General features: G+C 31.5%; 1 protein-coding gene and 1 long non-coding RNA gene across 2 annotated transcripts in view; one reads left to right on the top strand and one right to left on the bottom strand.

The window, feature by feature from the left end:
* LOC111640287 overlaps window positions 1-9,676 on the bottom strand; it is an 82,385-nt gene extending 72,709 nt beyond the window's left edge. The window contains exon 1 of the long non-coding RNA XR_002759249.1: window positions 9,366-9,676. This is a non-coding gene — a long non-coding RNA (uncharacterized LOC111640287). The remainder of the gene's footprint in view (window positions 1-9,365) is intronic.
* An 8,249-nt stretch (window positions 9,677-17,925) lies between these two features.
* The window catches only part of LOC111640283 (ruvB-like 2), a 57,007-nt gene continuing 49,148 nt past the window's right edge, over window positions 17,926-25,784 (top strand). The window contains exon 1 of the mRNA XM_023386287.1: window positions 17,926-17,998. Coding sequence (XP_023242055.1) covers window positions 17,990-17,998 — 9 coding nt within the window. The 5' untranslated portion in view covers window positions 17,926-17,989. The remainder of the gene's footprint in view (window positions 17,999-25,784) is intronic.

The following is a 25,784-nucleotide window of genomic DNA, read 5'->3' as shown; positions in this document are numbered from 1 at the left end:
AGGGGGAAATGGTCTTCACAATTTGAAATCGATCGAACACACTGTGCTCGAATGCTCGTGTAAACGCGCGCCATCTATCGTAGGATAAATGTACTATGCCAAAAACCTTCGCGGGAGTGTATTAAAAAACTTTCCGAAGTTTTATGGCAATCGTACTATGCCACAAACCTTCGCCGGAGTATATTAAACAACTTCCCAAAGTTTCACGGCAATCAAATAAACGGTGTGGTAATGCATGAAGGACAGACAGACACACACACACACACACATTCATTTTTATATATATAGATATACAAATTATAAAAAATATAGTATATATTATATTTTCAAATATTCATGTAAATGTGTGTTCATTGAAATTTTCTATTTAGAATAATTAAATTCATTAAGTTCTTTGTAACATTCAAATAAAATTTAGTTCTTGATTCTTATCATCTATCAAAGCAACAAGCTACAAATATTCATAAAAACCAATTTTGTTAATTTTGAAATTCATAATTTTAATGAATATTCTAATATCTGCTATCTTAAATTTAAGATCATTAAATTCAAAATTACAAAATAATATTTTTATTAATATCAAATAACTTTAAATCCAGTAAAAATAGAACATTTATTAACAAACCGAATGTTTTCAACCATATTGAATGGCCATCTTTAGGTTCTATTTAATGGAATTAATAATTGAAACAAGAAGCATATTTAAAATTAAAAACATTTGAAAATTACAATTTACATAACATTTTAATATTTTTATATTATTAAATCATTATGTTATTAACAATAATATTTTTATAATAGATTACTATAAATCTATACTATAAATCTTAATCAACTTAAACTTGAAAAATGCAAAATAAATTAAAAAATGATCCATGAAATTAATTTTAGTGTTTGAAATTAATTCTTGTACTGATAGCCCAATTGTAGACTTCCTGTCTGTATCTGACTTGTACTATCGACAAGGCCTATTTTGTTAAAAATTGTGTTTAAAATTACAATTCACTCTATTATTTCTTTTATTTAATAAAAGAATCCAAATATTAATAACTATATCCTATATTAATAAATTTAATTTTAAAATACACTTATTCATGTTTTTAAAAATATATAAAAAATCTAATCATCATTATATCATCTTTTTCAACAAATGGAAGATTAATTTTACAGAATAAAATAAAAGCCACAAAAAGTATTTTGGTAACAAAGTAACTTTTATTTTTTTTTATTAGCTACTGTAATACAGAATTTAAATTTTTATTATAACAGTTACAATTTTTAAATAATAATTTAATTGGATAAGCTGAAAATTTTGGCATATTTTCAGTTTCATTTAAATTACTACAATTTTTCCAAACAAGCAATTTGTTTTATAAATATTGTTGATTTAAACTTTCTGGAAATTTTCTGATTCACAATTCAGTTAATCATTATATGACATGACTCATTAGTTATATATTAAAACAAAATTTGCAATATGTGAAATGCTCTTTTAAATGTAATAATGATGTTGTAATGTTAATTTCAAAAACAGGTTAATAATATTGAATAATAGAAAAAATAATTTCACACAAATTTGAATTTACTCTAAAAAAATCCATATTAACTTCCAAGTGAATCATTCTTACTTGTTAGTGTGATTCATCTGGAAAGTATCAGACAGCAATAGCAACATATAACTGAGTAAAAATATTTTAAGTTCATAAATCATTCATAAAATTGTTAGTTAATAAAAATTTAAATTTTATATTAGATCATCATTTTTATTAATTACCAATTTAATTCATTAGTAATTTATCAGATATATTTATTTATTGATAATACATACCACTCATGAAGAATGCTTTTAAAAATTAAATTTGTTGGATGAGATTGAAATATAGAAGCTTATTACATAAATCTTGTGTTATATCTGATTATAACTTGCTGTGAATTGGGATGAATACTATGTTAAAATTAATTATAGGTCAAGTTTCTAATAATGGCAAATTGCCAAAAATATATAAAAACTAACATATAATTTTTAAGTTTTTTCTAAACATTTTATTAATTGGCATTGAAAAGTAAGGATATTTTCAAATCCATGTCCAAAGTAAATTCAACATGCAATAAGGAATTCTGAATCAGCACTTTCATACAACCTATTAAAACTTGTTATAAAATTTGTAACAAAGTGAGTTTATTACTGTTTCAAGAGTAAAGCTCATCACTTTACATCAATGCCTATTTAGAATTTGAACTCCATAAAAAACATTTTGACAAACACTTTTTAAAGAACTTCAGTATTTGGTATAGTAAGTTCAGCATACTCTTTTAAACTACTTAAAGAAAAATATATATTGTTTTATCTCTATAGAAAATTATATCTTAAGAAAACTATTATATATTAGTTTATTCAATATCAATATGCACTCCTATACTTATTAAAAAAATTTTCTTTTACACACTTCATGTATGATAATGCAACAACAACAAATATTTCTTCCTACCTTATGTATATATAGTGTTTATTGTAATCAAATATATTGTTATAAGTCACCTAATGTTATCAGAATTAACATATCTCAAAACAGTTAAATACACTTATTAAACTTTGTTTATTGTAATCAGTGTTCCACTTATAGTTAATATTATCATCAAGTAAATAGGTATTTTTGGACTGCCTTATCATGTAATTATTATTTTTTAATTAATATCATTATTAGTCTTAACCACTGCTTTAAATGTTGAACATTTAACATTGTAACCCCCGCGTTTTTTTATGCAGCGAGAGTGTAGCGAAATGACGTAACGAGCAGTATTGGCCAATTAGAAACCAGTTTCAGTGTGTTCGCTGTAAAGCGCTTCTCGAGCGCTGCATAAAAAAACGCGAGGAACCTTTATTTGCTTGCAGTACAGTACGATAGTTCAAACTACTGGAATTTCTCATTTCAGTTATATGCTGAATGTATTAATATTAATTAATAATAATTAAAAATTATTAACTAAACACACTCAAGAAAACCTTTAAATATGCAGCCGTATTTATTAAATTCTAACATTTTCGGTCATATTCAATGACCTTTCTCAAGAAAAAAACAGAAAAAATCGTTAATTTTTTTCTGTTTTTTTCTCTCTTCGTTCCAAAACGCTTGTATCATTAATTCAAGTTCAGAGTTCGATTTTTTCTGTTTTTTTCTTGAGAAAGGTCATTGAATATGACCGAAAACGTTAGAATTTAATAAATACGGCTGCATATTTAAAGGTTTTCTTAAGTGTGTTTAGTTAGTAAGAAATTGCAGTCTAAGATGAGTTAAAAATTATTATTAGTATTAATAAATCTTCAAATTATATATATTTTTAATTGCTTTTAGATGTATTTTTTAATGTTAGTCAATAAAACCAGAATTATACAAATATAAAACCATAGTTTTAAAAATATATATACAGATATATTTTTTTAAAACCAGAATTTCTATTAATTGTAGTCCAGTTTACTTATCTTGTTTAAGACTGATTGTAACCTCATTGATTATGCACACACACAATCTCCAGCAGAGACAGCATTAAAAATTTAGTGTTTTCTCTGTGGAAAATTCCTTTCCCAAAAAGTCTTGAAAATAAAAGCAAATAAATATTGCAAAAAACTGTTTGGTTTTAACTCTTCTATCATATTAATGTAAGGTTCAGAATTTTTAACATCAATTTCATTATTTTCTATGAATTATTAATGTCAGAAAATTCATAGAAAATAATGAACATTAACAAATTTGATTTTAAAAATTCTGAACCTTACATTAATAAAATTAAATACTGTAAAAAACTGGTTCTATCTGCTTCTGTTTCAAGACTTTTTGGAGAGAGCATAGAAAAACCATTAAATTTTTAATGCCATCTGCTGAAGATCACATGTATAACCAAAGTTATAATCAGCTTTAATGTCAATAATTATCATTTTTACTATAATCAAGTCTCAAAATGATTATATAATACAGTAGAATCACTTATTGTATATAGACTTTTATAATAATAATAAAGTGATTGATTACATTAGATCAAAGAACCATAAATACATAAAGAAATACATAAATCAAAGAAGTTTATCTTACTATCTACATGCCATAATTTTTAAAATGTAGTTCTGAAATTTTTAAGTTGCTATTTAATAGTTTAAAGCAGGGGTGTCCAACCCGCGGCTCGCGGGCCGCATGCGGCCCAAGGCAAGTTCCAATGCGGCCCAATAAACGTGTAAACAAAACCAAAAAATTTTATTTATTTATTTTTTATTTATTTATTTCAACGGCATAAACTCAAAAAAGAAGTTTCACAAACTTTATACATATTCTATTTTTCAGTGGAAAGGAAATATTTTCAAATACTTGGAAATGTGTGAATGAGGAAGAAATACTAAATAAAGCTGGAATTGTGACTCAAAGATTATAGTCCCAAATTCGGGGAAAGAAGAGAAAATCCGAAAGATGAAAAGTAGTGAGAAAGGTTAAATAAACCTTCTGTTATGTAAATATTGACCTTTAATTTTCCAACCTTCCTCATTTATTTATCTTTTGTCCTTTGTCCCGCATTTGGGTCTATAATCCTTGAGTCCCAACTCCAGCATTATTTAGTATTCCTTCCAACGTTGCAACATTTGGCTATATTGCGCCAAATGTGGCTACGTTTTCTTTTGTTTGACAGAAAAACTATCATTTGGCTCTTTAGCTACTTTTTACATATTATTATATTATTCATAAATACAGGATGTTTTTTTTTAAACTGATGATACTCAGAGACATCTGTAGAGCAATCTAACAGCCGGACTGCTGCCAAATTTGAGAGAGTGACTAAGGACAACATGGGAAAGAGATTTCAAAAAGAAATCTCTTTCCCATCATTCGCCGGTAGGGGTGGATTTGGCGCTGTTGTAGCAAAACAGCTAAGAATTTGCTTAACGCGCTGGTAACACCTCAAAATCCAAATTCACAATGACGTGGTCGACAGCAGTACCACCTAATTTGAGCTTAATAGGCAAGCACAAAAGTCCGAAGTGCATTCCGGACTTCAGCAGAGTTCAACATGAATCTTTCCTTACCTCAGCGTGCGTTGCTTGTGAATCTTTATTATCTTAACTAATCGAGCGCACCGGGCGCTCTTCGTGAGTTTAGAACCCGTAACAACTGGCACAGAGGTCCTCTATGAATTAATGCAGAGAAAGTCTTGATAAAGAAATTTGAAGAGACAGGATCCTTAGCAGTTCAGCCTGGTAGAGGGCAAAAACCCGTGTCTGCACAGACAGTGATGTTGCGATTGCACTCGTTGAAGGTTCTAACCCCCGATCTAACCCCATGTGACTTTTTCCTGTGGAGTTACTTAAAGTCCAAGGTCTATCTTGGTGGTGTCCCCAACCTGATGACCTTGAAGAACAACATTTCTCGAACTATGATGAACATTCCTGCAGACATGTTACGTTCGGCTGTAGAGAACACGGTGTTCATGATGCAATGTGATGTCCAGCAGGATGGTGGTCACATTGAAGGAGGAGAAGATTATTTGACGATTAATTAAACTTTCATTATTGCACTGAAACCTCTGTCCGATTATTCATTTGTGTGTTTGTTAATTGCAGCTGGGTTTTATGCAAATTCTTAGCTGTTTCGCTACGACAGCGCCAAATCCACCCCTACCGGCGAATTTAGGTACTATTTTTTTCCTTCGCGGAATCCCTTTCTTACGTCTTCTTTAGTCACTATCCCAGATATGGCGACAGTCCGGCTGTTATTGCTCTACAGATGTCTCTCAGTACAGTCAGTTTAAAAAACTAAAACAACTGTACTTTAAAATGGTGTAAAATGAGGGTTTTTATTAATTAGTGACCCAAATATAACAAATATTTGTGCTTTTAAATAAATTTTCGCTTGTTTTTTTTTAATAAATGAATTTATCTATTTCTAAGTAAAAATTGAAAATGTCTGTATAAGTAATTTTTTTAAATATTCTTATTCATGATAAAGTTTTAATACTTATTATTATAATCAAAACATGTTAATCCTGAAATATACTTGTATATTGGGCCACAAATATAGGCCTATATAATATATACTTGTGGCCCAAAACTCCAAGACTTCATCCAATGTGGCCCAGAGAAACAAAAAGGTTGGACACCCCTGGTTTAAAGATAGTGAACATGTGAACAAAAATATTTTAATATTTTTGTTCACATGTTGAAATTTATAAAAATCTGCATGAATAAAAGTCATGGATTAACTCAAAGATCTCAAAAATTTATTCCATAGACTGCAAAATGGAATATATTGTAGTAAACAGAAAATATGATAAACAGAAATAAAAACAGGAAAATCAACAAATAAACATAATTTAAATTTTAGCCTTCATATATACATTACAGATTAAAATACATTTGAATTAATTGATTTGTAAATTATAATTCACAAATAACTTTTCTCACAGATAATATACAAAAGTATAAAAAAATAAAATTCAAATTTCAAAATTTTTTAATATAGCTTAATTACTCAATACATAGTTTTTTTTATATTACTTAATATAATTAAGTGATATAAAAAAAACTTTAAAAAACAAGTTTGCTTTACAATTTAAAAAAAAAAATCAAAATCTGCAAAATATTAAGCAATTAAAAATCTAAAAGTGCAATTCTCTAATATTTTTTCCAATTCTTACAAAAAGATCCATCAATAATTGTCACAATTAATTATTGCCGAGTGCATCTGATGCATATATGATTGCATCAAACTTCTATCTGTTGTTATTACTTGTTGCATAACAGACATGATCATTTTGATTTCCTAATTTTTTTTAATGTTTAATAATTTTGTAATTTACTCTTCATGTAATATATCTTAACAAAAACACAATTACTTCAATTATAGTATATTATATATAATCAGTTGCTAAATAACTTTACTAATTTCTTTAGCTTGCTAATATAAAAAGATTGAAAGGAAGAACTTGTATATTTAATTTTCAATTAAGTAACAAATTATTTTATTGAAAATAGCTGCAGAAGTAAGAAATGCCTAATATAAAAAGAAAATGTAAACCAATATAAAAAATAACCATTTAATATTAAAACATACATTCAAACACATATATACTTTTTCTCTACTGTGGTTAATAATGTAGAAATAATCTAGCATAAAATTATACTGTTTGAAAACTGAACTTGATCGTTTTTGAATATTGCATTAATTAAGAATAAAGGCTTATATATTTAATAATGTAAACATTTTTACTATAATCAAGTCTCAAAATGATTATATAATACAGTAGAATCACTTATTGTATATAGACTTTTATAATAATAATAAAGTGATTGATTACATTAGATCAAAGAACCATAAATACATAAAGAAATACATAAATCAAAGAAGTTTATCTTACTATCTACATGCCATAATTTTTAAAATGTAGTTCTGAAATTTTTAAGTTGCTATTTAATAGTTTAAAGCAGGGGTGTCCAACCCGCGGCTCGCGGGCCGCATGCGGCCCAAGGCAAGTNTTAAATAACCGCCTAATTTTTACGTTTTCTTCGTAAACATTTCACTCTCAGCGAACTCTTGCGGAGAAAATTAGAACTACCGAACAAACTACCTGTTCGCTCCAATACCTGCGAACATTATTTAATTTCCCGTTAAATTGACTGTTCAAGGTCAAAAGTTTAAATGTCGAAATACGGTATTAATTTTTTATATTTCGAAGCGAAAGATTAGTTAAATATATTTTAAAACATTAACTATTTGAAGTAGGAATGTACGAAAATATATAACACAGCTATTAATTTTTTACAGTCAAAAAGTATTTAATTTTCTTTCATGTTCAAAAAAAAATATGAAGACAGACTATAATTTAAGTAAAACCAAATAAAACTAGAGATTAAAATTTATTTGCACAAACATTTTCAGACTATACTATATTAAAATGTGTTTGAAATAAATTTTACATTAAATTGGCTAATAAAATAATCTAAATTAAAACTATACTATTTGTCAATCTAAAGGAAAATTTTTTAAAATGCATTTGAAAACAAACTAATTTAAAAACATGCATATAAATTTTAACTTTTGATATTACAAAGCCATTTCAGCTTTGTTTATAGTGAAAATAAATGCTTTTTCAAACTAAACAAAAATCTGTTTTTAATTTCTTGAATTACTTCAAAATGAATATTTATATTTTTCCATTGTTATAGAGCTTTTTTTCATGCAATATACAGTTAAATGATAATTTTTCTCCTTTTATGCATACTCTCTTTTATTCAATCAATCAAATCATTTTATTCATATTAAGGCTTAATTACAGTACCATGTTATGAGATTACAATTGAATAGAATGATACAAATATTACTACATAATTAGCTGTTTTCATTATTTTAGTTAAATAAAATAGTTTAATTATAATTTATTACAAGCCTTAAAAATCTAGTTAATCTTGAGATTATGCAAAAAGATTATTCTTTTAATAACTTATTCAATTCCATCACTGTTTATATACCCTCTTACTTTATCATACAATATTTATATTTCATTGGACAATTCAGAACATTTATTTGGTACTATCTTTATTTTTCTTCATCTAACCTATTATTCTGTTCATTCAAAATTTGTTTTGAACTTAGGTCACTTTTATTCATATATTAGGTCATAGTGCTACTTCTGATTACAATTTTAGAATCTCACTTGTTGATTTTTCAAGACTATAGTGGTGATTAATAAGTAATATGTCATTATACATTCAAAATTTTTGTTACAAAATAAATTATATTAATGTTAATATATAACATAGGCAAACATTCAATAACCAAGTTTTATCAGTGGCATGCGGTGATATTTGACAACAGGGAGGCTGTGTTTCTGTAAAAATTATAAACAAATACTGGAAACAACAAAAATAACAGTTTATTTATTTTAATTCTTAAATAGAATTAAAATAAAGATATAAGAGCTTCTTTATGAAAATAATTGCACATCATGTATTTATATTTTAGAAAATACAAGGGAAGCAGTGCTTACACAGCTTCCACAGACCGCACACCACGTTTTACACAAGTTTCAAATATGTAATACATATTATTAAAAATAGAAATGCAAAACAAAACAACTAAGTTATATCAACTTGATACCTATAATTTTTGTTTTCATAATTTATATAAATAAAAACTATATAAAGTGTATATATAATTTTTATTATACAAATTACCCAAATTATATATATATTATAATATAGATTATTTTATATATATATATATATATGTAATAATTTTAATTTAATATATATACATAGATGTTACGTATACTAAAAGAAAATTACCGATCACACAAAATAATCACAAAATATATATAAAATTTTTTACCCATTCATGATTTATTTTTCGGTCGATTAAACTTCGTACATATGATACATGCAGAAATATTTTCTTTTGTTTAAAAATGGCGACCTTCGTTTCCTTCAAATTTTAGCAGTTGCTTAGCAATTGTCGTCTTTTATTCAACTTACATTTAAAAATTACGATAAAAAACTAAAGTCGAAATTGTATTATTTTCGTTAATAGCTTTTAAAAACTGGGCACCATTTAACAAGTAAGAAATTTGCTAAATTCTTCTTCTTCGCACTTTTAAATAACCGCCTAATTTTTACGTTTTCTTCGTAAACATTTCACTCTCAGCGAACTCTTGCGGAGAAAATTAGAACTACCGAACAAACTACCTGTTCGCTCCAATACCTGCGAACATTATTTAATTTCCCGTTAAATTGACTGTTCAAGGTCAAAAGTTTAAATGTCGAAATACGGTATTAATTTTTTATATTTCGAAGCGAAAGATTAGTTAAATATATTTTAAAACATTAATTTTTAACCGGAGACGGATAGGGGCGATATACAAGTAAAATTTTTTTTGTATTGTTTATATTTTAATATATTTTAATTATTTTTTAAATTTGTTAACGTTTAATATTGTATAAGTTTGTGTAGCTTATCTTAAATACTTATTATTGCGATTAAACTTTTGTACCGATATATGGTTTATTTATTATACACGAATTTAAAACCGCCATTCTAAACATTTGCTTTTGGATTAGTCATTAAATCATGCTTAGAAAAACTAATTTTTCTAAGCAGGATTTAAAAAATGACGTTAAAAAATAGTTTTCGGAGTAGTAACGTTTAGAATATAAATTTGACAATTACGAATTTATCAAAATGCGTATTATTTGTTGTAATTATAATTTTTTTAATAAATTCCGGACGTTGCGAAGTATATTCGCGTGATAATCACGATAAATAGGTATTATTCTGTAAATTAAATTGTTTTTTCTAACATAGAATTGCATTAATTCAGCCGCTCGATTTAAAATGGTAGAATTGAAAGTTTATATAAGCATCTTTTCCTGTAAATTAATGAGAACAACATTTTCTAGAATATAATTTTAAAATCAGAAATGAATATTTATTCATCAAAATTATTCGATTGACGATTCAAAATCGTAATGACTGGCAAAAAACTTTAGACAGAATTATTTGTTCAGATGTTGCACATCTGAACAAATACGCAAACTTAAAACAACATTTCTAAACATTACTTGGAATTACCAAGTAATGTTTAGAATTCTCCAACCTTCAGCTCCGATTGTTGTATACTGTATATTTACTAGCAGATGTGCCCAGCGTTGCTCGGGCAAAAAGTAACGATAGCGAAGATTAAGATTATTAAATTATAGCCGATCTTGCCCATTTTCACCGGGTGCAAGAATTAGGTTTACCCTCTTCCGAGAGCAATTAGAGAATTTTTAGATGGGTCTAAAAATATGTTCGATTTTCCGCAAAAAATGCATCTAAAATAGCACAGTAAAAGCTGAGTTCTTTAGCGTAATCCTTAATCTCTCCCTCTCTCGCGGGGAGGAATTTCGAAAAAATCCCTTCTTAGTGTGCATTCTTGTGACGTACCCTGTGTACTAAATTTCAACTTTCAACTCCTAACCGTTTGGGCTCTGCGTCTATTATTCGTATTATTATCATTGTCATTATCAACCATCTCGATTATATTATAAGATTAATAAAACGAACAGAGCCAGCCCTACCATAGGGCAAACGGAGCAGTCGCTCCAGGAGCTAAGTCCTAGGGGGCGTCTCAATGGTAAAGAAAATTAAAGGGTATAAATTAGGGGCAACCAAGGGGGACGCCATAATAGGATCTCGCTCCATCCTAAAACTTGCCTCGGGCCGGCACTGAAAACGAATATTTGTTACGTAATCAATTAAATCAGTGGTACCCAACTACGACTCTAAGGACAAATCCGGCCCGCGTACATATTTGACAAATCACTTATAAATAATAGAAATAGGCCTATTTTTACATATATGAAGTATACTAAATATTTGTAGCCTCCGTACTTACTATTCATCTGCAATTTGGCATGCAAATCTAAAGTTGAGTACCACTGAATTAAATGAAAAAAATTAAAAGTCATAAAAGAAGTTACTAGCGAGATTGTGGCCGAAGTTTTCATCTGTACAACGTGAACGTCGAACGTCGAACGCCGCTTACAAGATAGCGGCACTCGTTTTAGAAACGAAAACTTCGGCCGTAACTTCGCTATTAATAAATTCGTGTTATAGGGCGTCGTACGTCATAAGTTGCACGAAGCTTGGTAATATATAGGCCTAATACCAGATACCCTTCATTATTCACTTACACACTAAACAGTATTTTATTTCTTCGTTAAAGATGTTAACAATATTATATTCTCGAGATTGCGGCCTAGAAGTTTGACAATGGCGTTTGGAACGTCGAGCATGATTCTACTGACATTCCAAACGCCATTGTTAAACTTCTATGCTCGCAGGAAGGCGGCGCTGAACGTCCAAAGTACACGTTTTTGCGTTGAAAACGTCGGCCACAATCTCTCTATTGCAACACCCTTAAACTTAAAGAATTTGATTTTGAATCCGATCTGAACCATCATGATCTTTTATGAATAATGAGTTAACTGGGATATCATTTTAAATTATTTAATATTAATGCTGGTTTTAAAACAGTATTCTAATATACTGTACTAAAAAAATATGTATTCAATCCTGTTGTAGCTGACATCATAGTGGTTCGGCCCGAACATAATCTATATATAAATTAAACGAGCAATCATTACCGGGCTGCAGTTTTAATCATATTTTAAAGTTATTTAATTTAAAATATATGCTCTCAACCTCAAATCATCAGTAGTGGCTTGCCTCTGTACATCATACTTTTCCTTTAACTATAGAGTCGTGCCGGTCATCTATTAACTACTTTCAGGGGAAAAGTTTTGAATTGAAAGAGTATACTGTATAGTTAATCGGGGTTTCCTGCCCCTGAGGTTTCCATATCTTCAACTTAACTTCATTGTCGAGATTTAGGAGACAGACAGATGGAGTACAGTGGGTATTTATTTATAGGTCTACAGTTTTTTTTCAAATTGCAGCCCAATCAGAGTCAGAGTTTCATCTACATCGCGTGATCTCTATTCTGCCAATTATAAAAGTCTAATATCGCATTCCAGCAAACCGGAAGTGCCGCTATTATTTCTCTCTCGCTTGGACGATTTAATCAAGAATTTCTAAATTTAAAAGTCTGTGTATAGTAATTATATATATATATTTTAAATACTTTATAAACGCGAAAATAATTAGGAGTTATTTCAGGTGATAACGATTACTGCTCCAGACGAATATAATGGCAGTGCATCATCGTTATAGGACGGTTCAATTTTGTCTTTTAAAATTTGGTTTTTACTTTCCCGGCTGTTATATATAACAGAGGAAAGTATGGCGATCGTTCAAAAAATGACCGCCAAGATTGTTACATTTTTGGACTAAGGGCATCTTTAAACGTCGAGAAATGCCAATAAAAAAGCGAATAATTTCTGTATGTACATATGTAATTTCTGTGTTTTCTATATAACTCTTTCTGCCTTGTGGGCACCAAGAGGGCATCTTTTAGCAAGCCTATTATGGATTTGGCCAGATCCACAATGGAACGGCCTGGTGATGAGGGCGGGGGCCGACATATCCGAACGAAATCGAATTGCGTCACGAGTGTGTTTACCATTCAGATATCTTAAATTTTTTTTTAAGTTATGTCATGGCTTCGTCTGATTGGTTAATGGCCACGGCGTGGAAATCCATGGCGAACTGCTTTTAAAAAAACGCTGATAGAGTATCGCCACCTACTAGCCTATGCCGACGGCCGAATAGCTGAGCGGTCAAGGTGGCTGCCACCTTGACCGCTGAGCTATCCAAGTCCCGGGTCCCCCAGAACTGACGAAGGTGAGCTCTGGAGGACCTGGAATCGAATCCAAACGGATCGAAAAATCCCCAGGAATTTATCGCGGGATGATCCGACCGGATATGTCGGCTCCCGTCCCTCACCACCCGGCCGCTCCATTGTGGATCTGGCCAAACCCATAATGGGCTTGCTAAAAAATGCCCTCTTAGTGCCCACAGGGCGGAAAGAATTAAAAAAAAAAATACCAGAATAGAGTCCGAGTGCAAGTTACTCGCGCGCGCCCTGGTGGCAAATATTTACATAACACATAGGAGTTGTCTAAAGAATGCATATGCGTTGTATCTGAGACATTTCGAAATCGATACCTAGTACAGTAAATCTCTTATAGTTTTTTAATATGTATTTGAGTTATAACATGGGTAAATCAAATGTAAATCGTTGTGTGTTTGGATGTTCTAATACACTAGCAAACACTCAACATGTAACGCCGAAAGTTTCATTTTATGGTTTTCAGGCACGTCCACACCTTAAACAGAGGCGCCAAATTTGGATAAATTTTGCTAAAAGACAAAAATAAGAAATACAAAATTTATTGTTAATTTTTAAAAAATTGACACGAATAATTTTCTAAAAATATCCTTGTAAATTTAGTAAAAACGGATCACAGTAGCTACCCTCTAAATCAGCACGGATATGTAGTATGCATTTTATAGATGGGGGAAAAAAGTGAAGATCCAAGATGTCCAATTTATAATTCAACAATCTATCCTGAAAAAAGAAGCAATGAAGAAAATTATCGACATGAACAGTCAATGAAGAGATATAAACGCCTAATGAACAGAAGGAACATTTTATTTGAAGAAGCAGGAAGACACTTCGATGTAGCAATTGAAGACAAGTTTTTAGACCCTAAAGAAAAACAAAAACATGACTTTGGAACTCAAACAGAGGCTACAAACGAACAGTTTGGAGATGTAAGAATTTTTATTTGCATGACTAGTAACAATGTTTCTGAAACTCAAGTTTCTCATGTTAAAATGATTTCAAAAAATATGGAGAAAATCATAGGTCATGTCATTTTAGTGCTGTAGCAAATTTTGATGACGATCAATCTTTAAAAGATCTAACATCAGTAGGATTCGATGTTTTCAATTTATTTTTAGACATGCTTCCAAACAGTCCTGTTAGAGTTTATGAATTGTCTTGGGAAAATAAGTTACATATAAGTTAAGTTACATATAAGTTACTATAAATCCGCTTATAATATAAAATATTTAATTGGAATTGCTCCATCAGGACTTATAACTTTTCTTTCTAATGGGTACAGATTCGTTTATAACAAATGATTGTTATAAACGAATCTGTAACGAATGCAAAAACTAGAGAAGGGAGATATTGTTATAGCTGATAGAGGGTTTCCTGAAATTAAATTGGCTGTCGAAAATTAAAATTCTATTTTAATTATGCCTCCTNATGTATAATAAATTTTTAACGTATAATAAATTGACATAATAGTACAATTTAATAATTGTATTATTATGTCAGTTTTGTTCCTTGTCATTTATTTAACTCTTTCCGCCCTGTGGGCACTAAGAGGGCCTCTTTTTGCAAGTCCATTATGGGTTTTGTCAGGCCCACAATGGGGCGGACCACATATCCGAACGGACCACCCTCCGAAATACTCCTGAGGATTATTTGACCCATCCGGATTCGCCCAAAGCAGTAGGCTGCCACCTCGACTGTTCGGTCATTCGGCTTCTACAAAGGTACTGTACTAATAGAGCTTAAGCCTGATCCCCCAGTGTCAAGGGCCAACAAAAATTGAATTATCATCATAAATTTTTAATACTTTTTTTCATTATAATAGACTATATTTCATGTGTAGATGACTGGATGTAATGGTCTTTATAGCAGTCCATACTTTTAAATTCACACCAAATAATGTTTCTGCCTATTGTTTAGTGCCTATTATTCTTATTATAACTTTCAGCATGCCCAAAAATTTTGGTCAGTTTGTTTAGTTATGGCAACGCAATACTTTGTCGATCTGAGTAGGGAAATGCCTTTCGGAGGGTCTTTTTAAGGGAAACTGGTCCTATTTAAGGCGTTACAGAGGTGGAGAAATCCCGAAAAACTCCACGTGACCAGCCCGTCCGAGCGAGGCGCGAACCCACGACCGAACTCCCAGTGTTTATAGAACAAAAACCATTTGGTCACTGGTGGGCTTTGAATATCTTCTTCTTCTTCATATGGAGAATTTAGCACTTCATAGGATCTCTCTCCGATTCGCCGACTCTCCTTCGAATATGTTCAGAAGTGATCTAATTTTTTATAACTGTTTTTAGATATTTGAAAAGAAAGTATTCTGATTGATTACAATTACCAATTTTGGCCAGGATTCGCCCCTGGTTATTACTTGAGTACTCTAAGACTGATGTTGCATATGCGCCGTGATACGGAAGAAATTGGCATTAATACTTCTTCTTCTTTTACGTTTTTTCTTCTTTCTTCTTCTTCGATGGTGTTTATATGGAGATTTTAGCTCAATGTAGGCTCTTTCTCCGAGTAGACTTGTGTATGTGTATGATCGCTAGGCGACCAATTAGCCGGCTGTATCGAACAGCCATACGTACGCGCGGGAAATAAATGCCTTCCGGGAGGACTTTTATGGGGAACTGGCCTCCTATCGAACAGCCATACGTACGCGCGGGAAATAAATGCCTTCCGGGAGGACTTTTATGGGGAACTGGCCTCCTATTCAGTCGTTATAGGCAAGGAGAAAACCCGGGATACTCCAAGCAGCCAGCCTGTCCGACCGTGGCGCGAACCCACGACGAACCTCCCAGTCTTTTGGGTTTGGTCACTACTACGATGAGCGGCAACGGAGACCACTCGCCCACTGGTGGGGGCTTCTTCTTCTTCTTCTTCTTTCCTTCTCTGATATGGAGATTGGCTCGGGGTTTATAGAGTCCGAGTGTAAGTTACTCGCGCGCGCCCTGGTGGCAAATATTTACATAACACATAGGAGTTCTCTAAAGAATGCATATGTGTTGTATCTGAGACATTTCGAAATCGATACCTAGTACAGTAAATCGCTTATTGTTTTTTAATTTGTATTTGAGTTATAATATTAAACATGGGTAAATCAAATGTAAACCGTTGTGTGTTTGGATGTTCTAATACACTAGCAAACACTCAACATGTAACACCGAAAGTTTTATTTTATGGTTTTCAGGCACCTCCACACCTTAAAACAGAGGCGCCAAATTTGGATAAATTTTGCAAAAGGACAAAAATAAGAAATACAAAATTTATTGTTAATTTTTAAAAAATTGACACGAATAATTTTCTAAAAATATCCTTGTAAATTTAGTAAAAACGGATCACAGTAGCTACCCTCTAAATCAGCACGGATATGTAGTATGCATTTTATAGATGGGGGAAAAAAGTGAAGATCCAAGATGTCCAATTTATAATTCAACAATCTATCCTGAAAAAAGAAGCAATGAAGAAAATTATCGACATGAACAGTCAATGAAGAGATATAAACGCCTAATGAACAGAAGGAACATTTTATTTGAAGAAGAAGTAGAAAGACACTTTGATATAGCAATTGAAGACAATTTTTTAGACCCTAAAGAAAAAAAAACGTGACTTTGGAATTCAAACAGAGACTACAAACGAATAGTTTGGAGATGTAAGAATTTTTATTTGCATGACTAGTAACAATGTTTCTGAAACTCAAGTTTCCCATGTTAAAATGATTTCAAAAAATATGGAGAAAATCATAGGTCATGTCATTTTAGTGGTGTAGCAAATTTTGATGACGATTAATCTTTAAAAGATTAACATCAGTAGGATTCGATGTTTTCAGTTTATTTTTAGACATGCTTCCAAACAGTCCTGTTAGAATTTATGAATTGTCTTGGGAAAATAAGTTACATATAAATTAAGTTACATTAAGTTACTATAAATCTGCTTATAATATAAAATATTTAATTGGAATTGCTCCATTAGGACTCATAACTTTTGTTTCTAGTGGGCACAGATTCGTTTATAACAAATGATTGTTATAAACGAATCTGTAACGAATGCAAAAACTGGAGAAGGGAGATAGAGCTGATAGCTGATAGAGGGTTTCCTGAAATTAAATTGGCTGTCGAAAATAAAAATACTATTTTAATTATGCCTCCTTTTTCAAAACCAAATCAAAAGCAGTTTAGTGGTAACGAAATGGACGAAACATACAAAATTGCTCGTGTATGAATTCACGTTGAGAGAGCCATAGGTAGAATTAAAATTTTTGAAATATTGGACTGTAGATTACCCATTTCACTTCTTCCATATGTAGATAAAATAATGTTTGTTTGTGTAGTATTAGTAAATCTGCAGCTACCAATTATAAATGAGTGAAATTTTTTTATTGTGAAAACACTATAAAAACTTGATACTGTTTACACTTAATACTTAAATACTATTTACAATTGAAGGTAAACAATAATTAAAGTAGAACATTTGCATCTTCTCTAATAGTGAATAAATGAATGTCTCATTTTTTTCCACTTTAAGAATTCAAATGGAGAAGAAACCCTTCGCATTTTTCTCCTATGTATTATGTAAATATTTTCCACCAGGGCGGCGCGCGAGTAACTTGCACTCGGACTCTATACGTTTGTGAATTAGACTGGCAACAGTGTAAAGACCGAAAATCTAAAAAATGGCGGCGGTAAGTTGCATTTGTTTTGAATGTGTTTTCACGTTTTGATTTCTTTGTTCTTTTATATAAATTATATTTTTGTTTTTAATAAAACTATACACGAAGTAGAAAATAACTGAAATTAGATATGAAAATATTTTAGTAATTCATTTATTTTTTGAACCTTAATTTCGATCAATAAGCACATTTCGGTAAGATTCTCGAAACATGCTGGTCGGAAATTTATAGTAAATAAATTTAAAATGAATAGATTTTATAAAGTTGTGTATAATCCGTGTTATATGTATAAGGGAAATAAATAGAACTATTGATTTAATTAATGGCTTACATTTTTGAGTTCAAATTCCGTTAACTCCAGTTCTAACTAAAACGTGTAAATTGATGAATGGAAACTATTTTTCCTCTTACAACAGTCGCAGTCTGAGGTTTAATCCAAATTGGCTCATTTATGGTTATTATAAATTATTTGGTACAATTACACCTGTGAATGAGTTGGATCATATAGACCAGTGTTTCTCAACCTCTAACGAATCATCGCCCCCTTCACTTCAAAATTCCGATGCCCAGGACCAAGGCTAACGCCAAATTCGTACTGCATTGAATAGACTAGTGACAGTATAATGTTATTTGTTTAATTATTGTACGATATAACGAATAAAATATCTTATTATTCTTAATATAATGTTTTACTATATCGCCCAGAAAATTGTTTTTCGTTCCCAAAATATAAATTGTTACTAATCGCCCCCTCAACATGGAAAAACACCCACATGGGGCGATATCGCCAGTTGAGAAACACTGATATAGACCATACCCATAGGAGCCAAAAAAGTCAGAGGAACTGTACCTGTACGTGTGACTATTTGAGATACAATTTCCCAAAATTGGCCTATTCCTGGCATTGCAAGTTGAGTCGCTCGGCCAAGACTGTTGCATTTAACTATTTGGCTCGTTCGGTTATGCTGGTTTTGAGTGGCCTGCTTGACCATTTGTGGAATACCTCATGTTATATTATTTTTGGGGATGTGGGGCCTTGTCTCGCAGGTGTTAAGGTGCGAGCGATGACAGGCACCAAAATGCATGACTATGTGTGCCATGGGTTGAGGCCAGCGACAGCTTGCCTGGACCAATGCGGAGCGTGGAGAATAGGCAGTATACTAGTACTGCCTTAGTAAAACTGTGCTAAAAACTTACTTTTGGAGGTGAATGTCTCATCAAGGGTTGCACGTATACAGGTATGGTTTGTTTGATTTTTTTACTTGTACAGGGATCTACAATTCTGGGAGTGGGAAACCCCTCGTTTGGAGTTCACATCTGACAAAGTAGTTTACTACTAGATTCTACAATTATTAACTGTAATATAATTGAAATTTTACAGATATATTTGACAGAAAAAAAATATTTTATTTTATTGTTTCAAAAGATATCTATGTGTAATTATTGTGTTTTTACAAATTATTCTTTATTTTGGATGATAATAAATTCATTCTGTATTTAATGTTCAATTTTACGTTTAATTAAAATAGATGATACGGTGATTAAATCATAATGTGTTATTTATGGAAAATTTAGGTAAAAAATTTACATTTGATATTAAAAAAACATGAACAAATAGGGATTTATGAGTTATATGATCTCTGGATCATAATGTCATCCTAATGGCACTAGGTTAAAAAGTTTAGAAACTTCAATAAAGAAAATGCTTAAAGTTACACTCGCTCTTCCATGGTGGCAGATTAAGTGCTTGGAGGACCCCGAGTGCAATGTAGTTTTGAGGTCTCCTTGTTATAAATACAGTAATACCCCGAACTTATGCGATAGGTGGGACCAAGCGATAACCGCGTAAGTTGGGGTATAATTTCGCAATTTGTGTAAAATCCAAGTCGGATGTATGTAAGCTAATAAATGTTCTCATTAATCTTATCTCGTCTTTTGATTCGTTCCTGGTTACAAGAAATCACCACATAGAGTCTCTCAAGTCTCTGTAGATATAACAAACACAAAAATAAACAACACAAAATAAATTGTAGCTATGTGTTGATTCCGTGCGACATGTCTGAACATGTAAGCTGAACAATAGTGTGGGGGGAGTGAGTAATCAAGAGTTGCGTGGCGCTCAAACAAAAGACGAATTGATGAGATTTGAAAATCGCGTAACTCCGGGTTCGCATAAGTCAGGGTAGCGTAAGTTGAGTACAGGATAGCATTACTGTATTAAGTAATGCTATAAAATCAATTTATTACTTAATAAAAAAAGTACTGATCAGTTAATCATTTCCTTAAAAATTAATCTTTAAATGTCTAGGTGAAGATGGTATCTGCAGATACCATCTTCACCTGAGATATGCAGAATACAGCGATACCTCTGTTTTCGTCAATAATCCACTAGAAAATAGATCAACAAAATTAGAAACCAATGAAAACCGAGGCAATTATTTCCATTGAATCAATATAAATCCAATTAATTTGTTCTAGACATGCCAAAATACATACCAAAAACACATTTTATAGAGAATAAATATAGTGTTTAACACTAAAGACAATAAGAAATTAACGTAAAAGTGGCCAATTTCAGCAATCTTAATGTCACTCGTATTTTTTAATTATTTCCTTCTTCAATTTGATCATGCTCCTGGGCTTCTTTGAAGGGCTGCTGGCTCTGGAAACTTTCTTTGATCCTATGATGGAGCAAAAAGAAAAGGAAATTATGAGAAGCTGGTGTTGCAGGTTAATACTGTCAACCCTTCTTGTGGCAGGACGTTTAGGCCTGCTCACGTCATCACTTGGATGGCCTTTTCTGGCAGGTTGACCTAAGATCGGGAGATCTCAAGTCTAAAAATTTTTTCTGGCATCAGTTAAGAAATAACACGTCTTAACTCGTGATTATACTATCATCGAATATCTACTTTGAGTGGCGAAGTCAGTAGGTATGTCGATAAGGGTCCAATTTCTGAATAATAACAGGTTAACAGAGAGGTTAACAAATATCAAAAAGTTTAATAAACAAGAATAAAGTAATGATGGATTACAAAAGAATTAAACCTATCTAGTTTGACTAACTAGTTACAGTAGAGCATCAATTATCCGAATATCGATCAACCAAAACGTCAATTAACCGAAACCTTTCCAGTTGGCAAATTTAAATTTCCACTAGAGCTGTGGCACTGCAATCTTTGGCTATGTCTTGGGCTACTCCAATATTATTTTTGTTGATGTGTGTGTTTTAGCTGGCAGCACTGGTGCGACCATGAGAGGGTACTTAAGGATGTGCCATTTAAGGAGAATTTCAACATGGGATAAGTTAATATATTTTTTTTTGTACATAATCAGTTATCTGAAAAATTGATTTTCCGAACAACCCCAGTCCCCAATTGATTTGGATAATCAATGCTCTACTGTACTTACATCTGAGTCAACTGAGAGAGAGAGTTTACATAAATCAGTTCATAATACCTCTAGTTGACTGATGTCTTCTGATATCGTCGAGGTGGTGTCAGCATATCAGTAGGGAAATCTTTTGGAGAGGAGCTAGTCACCGCTCATCACCTAGCTTGTCTCCCGTCTCTCCTTTTTGGTTGACAGACAGGGCTTTGTCTATCTGTCTCTGAGAGTGAAGTCTGCCCCGAGGCTTGAATTTCTGCCACTTTTATCTCCCAATGCCCTCCAATCAATGTTTAAGTTATTCTCATGTGACAGGATGCTAATGACAACTCATCTTAACAGATGTTCATAAAAAAAAAAATGTAATAACATCTTGCAATGGGAAGTCGATAGTCGAAAAGGAAAGTTTACTTCCCTTTAATCTTTTTCCTGTGAAATTACAAAAATCAAAAATATGTTGTTTTTAACGCAAGAATAATATTTTAATTTAATTCTCAATAAACCTTTTTAAGAAAAAGCTCCTACTTGATGTGTCCAGATTCTCACAAAAGCAATGGAATTGTTTGGCTAGAGGCACGGGATAATAATGCTTACACAATGAGAAATAATGCCACATTGAGCAGGAAAACACGTGGGTTGCCCTTTGTTTTCACAAAGTTAGCAGTGAGGTCATGTGGGCATGCTGATGAAATCCGAGGCAACCAATGAAAGCCAAGACAAATTTTTAGCAGAAAAAATCAATAAAAACTGAAATTGATGATAACTGAAGGCAACGAAAACCGAGGTATTACTGTATATTTCTTTTTGTAGTTCCTAACTTTCTGAAGCCCTGACAGTCAGAGCCCCAAGTTTATGCTTCTTGTGCCTGTGCAACAATCTACCACTGCTCTTCCACTTTGTTGCAATGATTTGCATACTACAAATTGGGAGTGTAGAAAAGAGTGTTGTCAAGGCAATATAAAAGTTGTGGAAAAAATTTGCTTTCTCACTTTTCTCTTTTTGTGGTTTTCTTACTTATTTCAATTTTTTGTTTAATTATTTTTATGTAAATGACAAATTTTTTTGAAATGGTGATAGGATTTTGACAAAGAAATAATGTCTTGTTTCCTTACCAATCAAAAGATTTTAGGATTGCATAATATATGAGTCTCAAAAGATATTTTACTGCTTATGTATTGAAGCACTATTTATTTTTTTTATATAAGTTAATGGGTTTTAGTTTTTTTACATTTTATATTATTTGTTAGAACAAAATTATTCATTTTTTGTTTAGAATCTAATTAATTATAGAATATATGATTACAGTTCATTGATCAAAGTGATACTGTTTTAGCATAATTTTATGGCAGTTTTACTTGTTGATTTTATAAGTTTTTGCTATAAATCAAACATTATTATGAGTAGTACTCTTTTTTTTTTTTTTTTTAAATTACTGCTGGTACACTTTTATGGTGACTGAACATTTAGTATTGTTTTTACTGAACAACTGCTACTTGTTGGACATTCTATTGACACATTCCAGCTGAAAAACAGTCCTGATTAGGGATTGTCCATAAATTATGTCCACGTTTTTCTTGAAACTTTTACTCCTCCTCCACCTCTTGTCCAAGTTTCCGTAACCCCTCCCCTCTTCAGATCCCTTAAAAACTTTATCACTTTATGAATGATAGATACCATAAGTAGAAATGAAACATAGAAAAAATTATGAAATAAATATAATAAAATGCATAACTATAAAATTTAATGAAATAAGCAGACATGCACTGAAGTCCAACCCCTTTGTCGTAACCTCCTCCTTTCCTTCTAGTATGAACATCATTTATGGACAGACATTAATAAGAAAATTATTTATTTGTGTCAGTCAAAGATTATGTATTTTTAAAATTACGATATTAACAATTAAGTATTAGTTTATTAGAAACTTTCATATTGACAAAGCAGAGAGCACATGATGCCTTGTACCCGAGATGATGTCTGTCTTTCATGTAGTTAGATCAATGCGATATTGCACTTAGTACTAACTGTTCCTATTATAGGGGAGATAGAGTAACATTAGGGTTGCCACCTGGTCATTATTGGTCGGCTTGACTGGCAGTTTCAAATCAAGGTTGGCAGTCAGCAAAACAGTTTAAAATATAAACAAAATTTTATTTTAATTGAAAAAATATTATATAAAATTATTTTTAATATTTAGTATATATACTTTAATGATAAAATTGTGAGCTAAGCCGCAGGTTGGGGGGGTTCCTAACCCTTGAGCAGCATCGGATTGTAAAACTCGCTCTTGTTGTCACTGGATGGCCTTTATTTGTGGTTTGACTTAAGATCGGCAAATCTTGCACCTAGTTTCTCCTGACACCAGTTAGGATAGTAAAAATTTGCATCCTAACTTGTGATTATAATTATAGCTCAATTCATGTTGAGTGGGAAGCTTCATTATCTTGAGGTGGAGGGCCTATCTATCATTGGAATGGGGAGAGTTGGTGAGTTTGTCGATACGTGACAGAAAATCCAAAAAAAATCTGATTCAAGACCCTGATAACAATTAATAACAGTTTAATGTATATATAGATTACATACAAAGGATATAAAACTATGTCTACGGCAATAGCCTAAATTCTAAATACATTGCTCGTGAGACTAAGAGAGAGAGTTTACAATAATTGCATAATACCTCAAGCAGACAATCGGTTGTCTTCTTGTAGAGTTGAGTTGGGTCCAAGGTCAGCGGAGAGACAAGGGGACAAGTTTGGGAGACTAGAGTGGTGACAGACAGAGTAATGGTTCAATGTCTTCTGATCTTGTCTGTGGGAACGTCTGGTAACGTCCTCATCTTGGAGGAGAGACGGTTGAGTTGAGCCGGGTGATGGACAGAAGCTTGACCTCTAGCTTCTTGGGCGTGTCCACCCTCGGTGCTTGAGTTCAAGCTCTTTTTATGTGCATCAAGCATGGGAGAAGAATCAGGTGATTTTGATTTAATGTGGTCTAAGTTTTCATCGTGTCCAGGTCTGGCTGATACGAGCCGTCAAGAATCGGCGGATTCGTCTGGATTATTGATACTTCCTGACTGGTGCTCTAGCTCTTTTTACCATATAAGGCTACAAATTCAAAGTTCTTAGACATCTTTATTGAGATGTTGTGACTCTTCTTACCTCATAATTTAACTGATTTTGACATTTCTTTCCATTAATAACCCAATGTGCAGCTCTTCTCAACACTTAATCAAAACATCACTAAAATTGTCAATTTGTACGGTTATTTGATTGTCCTTATCCATCGGATCAGAGGTCATTATTTAAATGGAAGTTTTTGACCCCTTTTTATAGGTCTGCATCACCTTTAACAAGATTTGAACTGTGTTCTTAAACAGTTTGAATGTTGTTAAATTTGATGCAGACCTATGAAAAGGGGTTGAAAACTTTCGTTTAAATAAATTAATTTTAAAGTCCCAAGGATTAATTTACTTATTCAAATAATGATCATACAAATAATTTGGGTCAGTTTAAAGGCTTTATCTTTTTTTAAGATTTCAACCAGATACAGATGATTAACAACATGAAGATACAAACAGTTCTTGTTAAAAATTGACAATATGATATTAAAAAACACATATACACTGTATATTTGATGCCAATCTTTTCTTTGAGGATTGGACATCAACAACACAGTATTAAAATATTTTTCTAAAACATCACTCAGGTCGTTATCTGTTGTGTTTATACACATTATCAAATGTATAGTATATAATATCAATATCAAAAGCGCTCAGCAATTAAATAAAGAGAAACAAAACACCTTTTTTTTGCCAAGAAATAAATATAATTGTAAAAAACAAACGTTTTCAGCCCAATTAATAGGCCATCTTCAGGTCGAAAATGAAAATGGAATGTAAATGTTCCATGAATAGAACATAAAAATTTTAAATCAAAAAAAAATTTTTTTCTTTGTACAAGAGAAAAATAACGGAAGAATATATAAAAATTAAAATAAAACATAATAAAACAAAAATAACATAAATCTTCAATGTACAGTACTAATTCTGGTCCAAGTTTCTATTAAATTACTTAATTAAGTACTTCCATGCTGAAGGCAGGCTCTTGGCATCCCTCACATTTAAACAGCCTTCTTCTATCCTACTTCTGTATATTACAATCTTCTCCGCCATCATTGCTAAAGTATAGTATATATATGTTTTTTTATATAGTATATATAGTATAGTTTTATATAGTATATATATGTTGGTTTTTAACAAAAAAACTTTGTATCTTCATGTTGTTAATCATCTGTATCTGGTTGGAATCTTAAAAAAATAAAATAAAGACTTTAAATTTGACCCAAAATTATGATCATTATTTGAATAAGTAAATAAATTAAAATGTTGCTGAAAAAATATTTAAGGTGTTATTCATGCTAA

Source organism: Centruroides sculpturatus, unplaced genomic scaffold (assembly GCF_000671375.1).
Source record: "Centruroides sculpturatus isolate CEXI.00-Female unplaced genomic scaffold, Cexi_2.0 scaffold730, whole genome shotgun sequence".
Lineage (NCBI taxonomy): Eukaryota > Metazoa > Arthropoda > Arachnida > Scorpiones > Buthidae > Centruroides > Centruroides sculpturatus.
This window is presented reverse-complemented; position numbering and strand designations above follow the sequence as displayed.